This window comes from Astyanax mexicanus, chromosome 19 (genome assembly GCF_023375975.1).
Source record: "Astyanax mexicanus isolate ESR-SI-001 chromosome 19, AstMex3_surface, whole genome shotgun sequence".
Taxonomy (NCBI): domain Eukaryota; kingdom Metazoa; phylum Chordata; class Actinopteri; order Characiformes; family Acestrorhamphidae; genus Astyanax; species Astyanax mexicanus.
The window spans coordinates 117501-122500 of record NC_064426.1 but is presented as its reverse complement, the minus strand read 5'-3'; the positions used below and the strand labels follow the sequence as shown (position 1 = coordinate 122500).

Genomic DNA, 5000 nt, shown 5'->3' with positions numbered 1-5000 from the left:
ATAAATACACACACACACACACACACACACACACACACACACACACACACAGGGTATAAATACACACACACACACACACACACACAGGGTATAAATACACACACACACACACACACACACACAGGGTATAAATACACACACACACACACACACACACAGGGTATAAATACACACACACACACACACACACACACACAGGGTATAAATACACACACACACACACACAGGGTATAAATACACACACACACACACACACACACAGGGTATAAATACACACACACACACACACACACACAGGGTATAAATACACACACACACACACACACACACACAGGGTATAAATACACACACACACACACACAGGGTATAAATACACACACACACACACAGGGTATAAATATACACACACACACACACACACAGGGTATAAATACACACACACACACACACACACACACACACACACACAGGGTATAAATATACACACACACACACACACACAGGGTATAAATATACACACACACACACACACACAGGGTATAAATACACACACACACACACACACACACACACACACACACAGGGTATAAATACACACACACACACACACACACACAGGGTATAAACACACACACACACACACACACACAGGGTATAAATACACACACACACACACACACACACACACACACACAGGGTATAAATACACACACACACACACAGGGTATAAATATACACACACACACACACACACACAGGGTATAAATACACACACACACACACACACACAGGGTATAAATACACACACACACACACACACACACACAGGGTATAAATGTACACACACACACACACACACACACACACACACACACACAGGGTATAAATACACACACACACACACACACACACACACAGGGTATAAATACACACACACACACACACACACACACACACACACACAGGGTATAAATACACACACACACACACACACACACAATTAATAATGTTAATATTGATGAAGGCCAGTTAGAGGAGGAGAGATTATTTTATTCAGAACTTCCCGCTTTTTTGCTCAAACAAACTGTTCAAACACACAGGTACATTTTTTACCTGTTTTTTTGTGGCCTGTGTGTGTGTGTGTGTGTGTGTACCTTCTCAGTAGTGTTTAATCTCAGAGTGAAGTTTGCCACTACAGGTCCAAACAGGTTAATCTCATTCTGGAAAAACAGAGAATCAATAAATTAATTAGTAAATTGATAAATTTGTCAATTAATTCAATAATCAATGAATTGACTAGTCAGAATAAAGCACTGCACTGATATGTATAGTGTGTTCAGTTGATGTGTATGTGGTTAGTATAAGTGTGGTCAGTGGGCGTGGCCGGTGGGCGTGTTTTTACCTGTGAGGTGTTGGAAAAGGTGAGAAGGGCTGGTAGAAACAGATCCTCGTTTTTACTGCCCCTCACACTCGCTGTGTACCGCACCTCATACCTGGAGCCAGCTACACACACACACACACACACACACACACACACACATATCATAGGAAGTGTATTAGCACAGCACCACAATGTGTGTGTTTGTGTGTGTGTGTGGTTTGAGTGTGTGTGTGTGTGTGTGTGTGTGTGTGTGTGTGTGTGTGTATGTGTGTGTGTACCAGGCAGTGAGTGTGTGGTAAAGATCTGGTATCCTCTCTGCTGGATGCTGCCGCTGCTCTGCAGGAGTGTGATGTCAGAGACAGTGTCGCGAATGCTGAGCTGTGATAGGTCGACTCCCTCGGCCGGGTTAGAGATGAGCAGGTAGAAGCTCACCTGCAGAGCATCACTTCCTGTTTCAACCTGAAACATAAACACACGTCCCATCAGATCAGATCAGATCAGATTAGATTAGATTAGATTAGATAAAATCAGATTAGATTCGATGAGGAGCTGCAGGACCTCGGCACACTTGTGGAACTCCAGGCTGAATGCGGGGGGCGGAGCCATAGTCTGGATCTGCACAGGAGAACATAATCAGATCAGATGACACATTTAGATCCACCCACTCATTACCCTGCCTACAGCATCTTAACTCCACCCATTCAGCCTACAGCATCTTAACTCCACCCATTCAGCCTACAGCATCTTAACTCCACCCATTCAGCCTACAGCATCTTAACTCCACCCATTCTGCCTACAGCATCTTAACTCCACCCATTCAGCCTACAGCATCTTAACTCCACCCATTCAGCCTACAGCATCTTAACTCCACCCATTCAGCCTACAGCATCTTAACTCCACCCATTCAGCAATGCTAACAGTGCTAATCTGAAACAATGCTAACAGTGGTGAGTGATATATGAGTGGAATGCAGCTCTCTGACTGCTCTCTAAACAGATCAATAGTTCGGCCAGTATTGATTAATTGATTGATTGATTGAAGGATTGATTGATTGAGTACAGGAGGGTTCTCACCTGAGGCAGTGTGTGCTGTGATTCTCTCTGTCTGGTTCTAAGCACCTGGTTCTCCTGCACAAACCCACACATACAGAACCACATCAGAGCACAGTATTCCTAATTTAATGGCTAGTCTTTTGGCTTTTACAGAAGCTGCGTTACCTGAGATTCCACACCTGTCCTGCAGGTGCCGCTCTCCAGGAGCACCACCGTGAGGAAGACTGTGGCGAGGAAGTGCATTTAACCTGGAGACGCAGAATCGGACCGGTTTCAGTTCATCAGCTCAGGTGTGGTTCTGTTGGATTGAGGAACATTGCAGAACCAGAGCGGCCAATCAGAACACTTCAGTTCCTAAACAGGTTTCTTCTGGGTTTTCAGTAAAAATTTCTAAACTCAATAATAATCTTAGTGCTTCATGGTTCCGTAGCTCATTAAAATTTCTTTTAGCATCTTTTAGAACCAAACAATCCTTTCTTAGAACTTCACAGAACTTTTCTCACTCATTTTTAAGTTAAAGTCCCTCAGTTACACTGAGCCTGAACTGGTGCTGAACTGGTGCTGAACTGGTGCTGAACTGGTGCTGTGCTGGTTGTGTGTACAAGGTTTATCCTGGATAATCAGACGGATTTTGTAAGTGAAGTGATTCAGGAATCTGCATAAAGGAATCCGCTTACCCCGCGTGCAAATAAACCGAATCTATATCCAGATCCGAATCCGGATTTGGCCCCGAACACCCGATCAGCTCCACGCCGCCATCTTGCCAGCTCCGACTGCAGTTTAGAAAAGTGGGCGGAGCCTAGAGAACTTTCCTAAACTTTTACAGAGAACCCGCCCCCTCTCACACACTATTGGTCTGTTTATCTGCGCGTCAACCGGAGCGCGCACACACACACACAAACACACAAACACACACACACACACACACACACACACACACACACACACACTTTCTCTAACAAACTCTCACGCGGCGGCTTTGTTGAGCTGTGGACCGGGCCGGGCTGTGTGGAGGAGAGGTTTAGCTAGTGATGGGCAGATGAAACCTCATTGGGTGTATGGCACATTTCCCAAACTGTATCGACACTGTGTTGAAACTGTGTTGCTGTATCACTTAATGGCGACATCTGCTGGACTAAGAAAGTCATTGCAAGCAACTGCGCGAGGAAATGCATCGGTCACGTGGTTTTCCTTAAAAGGATACGCGGTCTGACACAGGGGATCGCCTTGTTTGCTCGGTGCATGCGCTGAGGTTCCAGTGTCGTCAGACCCATCGCTACCAAACGATACAGGAAGTGTATCGGTCACGTGGTTTTCCTTAACTTGATACGCGCACCGACACGGGGTTTCGCCTTGACAGCTCGGCGCATGTGTCGAGGTTTCAGGGTCATTAGACCCATCACTAGGTTTAGCCCGGTTCTGGGTGGTTCTGGGGAGGTTTAGCCCGGTTCTGGTTGGTTCTGGGGAGGTTTAGCCCGGTTCTGGGTGGTTCTGGAGGGGGAGATGAGCTCCGGCTGCGCGGCGGATGTGCTGCTGCTGCTCCCCGGGGCGGTGCTGCTGCACTCCGGGCTGCTGACCGCGGCGCTGCTGCTGGGCTCCTGCTTCGGGCTCGTGGCGGCGGCGCTGATCCACACTTTCCTCCTGAAACCGCGACTCTTCGGCCGGCAGGTAAACCCCCCTGATCCCCGCGGACCCGGAGCCGCTAACCCTGCTTACTAGCGCGAGTAACTCTTAATTACTGGTATTAGATTTATACAGTTATTTGTGTTTGTGAAGAGGAGTATCTAATAATACTGTTTATAATATTTATAATGTTAATTCTGCCTTATCAATATGATTATACTTTATTGTTACTATAATAAGTTTTAGAAAGATGTCTGTGTGCGTGGTCAGTGCTGAGCTGGTTAAAGGAGCAGTATGTGATCCTGGCTACCAGTAGGGGTCGCAGTAGATTTTAAATATTAATGTTTAATATCTCAAATTTCCACCTTCTACTGATCAGTTCAGCTCAGTGACTGACTGCGAATATCTTTGCTCATCGTTTAATAGTGTTTCTGTTATTTCAACACCTGCCTTATTTCTGAAAACAAAATTTCTGAAGTATTATATTTATCAAAATGTACACTCAGTCTGGTCTTTACTAAGTGTGTGTTTATGTGCATTTGTGTGTGTGTGTGTGTGTGTGTGTGGTCAGTTTAAAGGTCATGACCCCTGGAGTCTGCTGGAGGTGGAGGATGAAGAGAGCAGTGAGGGAAGAAGGACGGTACCGTCAGAACACGCGGTACCATCTTCATATTAACATACTCTACATCCTCCTCTAACACAGGAGCAATTACTGATCACAACCCATCAATCAAATACTCATCACAATCAATTACTGATCACAATCTACATACAGTATTTACTCTATTACAGAAGAAGGCGGAGCCTGTGAGCGGTGATGTCGCTGCGTTTGCGCTGAAAGCAAAGGTGGTTTATCCAATCAACCAGAGATTCCGAGTGAGCTCCTTTACTACATATTACATTCATTTGAACTGTCTGTCTGTAAGCCTGTTCGTCTGTCTGTC

The 5000-nt window shown here is 45.6% G+C and overlaps 2 protein-coding genes across 12 annotated transcripts in view; one reads left to right on the top strand and one right to left on the bottom strand.

Annotated features, from left to right (window-relative positions):
• Positions 1–3218, bottom strand: part of LOC103039584 (limbin) — a 43226-nt gene extending 40008 nt beyond the window's left edge. For 3 of the 6 annotated variants that reach the window (XM_049468228.1, XM_049468227.1, XM_049468225.1), the window contains exons 1-7: positions 3111–3217; positions 2599–2731; positions 2455–2508; positions 1940–1996; positions 1660–1840; positions 1403–1503; positions 1155–1220 (exon numbers count right to left, since the gene is read on the bottom strand). In XM_049468228.1, coding sequence (XP_049324185.1) covers positions 1155–1220; positions 1403–1503; positions 1660–1840; positions 1940–1996; positions 2455–2508; positions 2599–2676 — 537 coding nt within the window. In that variant the 5' untranslated portion in view covers positions 2677–2731; positions 3111–3217. Of the gene's footprint in view, positions 1–1154; positions 1221–1402; positions 1504–1659; positions 1841–1939; positions 1997–2454; positions 2509–2598; positions 2732–3110 lie in introns of all 6 variants that reach the window. The other 3 variants (XM_049468224.1, XM_049468226.1, XR_007427296.1) reach the window with 2 other exon arrangements.
• Positions 3219–3296: 78 nt separating this feature from the next.
• LOC103038006 (ellis-van Creveld syndrome protein) overlaps positions 3297–5000 on the top strand; it is a 19983-nt gene continuing 18279 nt past the window's right edge. For 4 of the 6 annotated variants that reach the window (XM_049468236.1, XM_049468234.1, XM_049468235.1 and 1 more), the window contains exons 1-4: positions 3297–3452; positions 3871–4101; positions 4628–4714; positions 4849–4932. In XM_049468236.1, the coding sequence (XP_049324193.1) occupies positions 3937–4101; positions 4628–4714; positions 4849–4932 (336 nt within the window). In that variant the 5' untranslated portion in view covers positions 3297–3452; positions 3871–3936. Of the gene's footprint in view, positions 3453–3839; positions 4102–4627; positions 4715–4848; positions 4933–5000 lie in introns of all 6 variants that reach the window. The other 2 variants (XM_049468233.1, XM_049468232.1) reach the window with 2 other exon arrangements.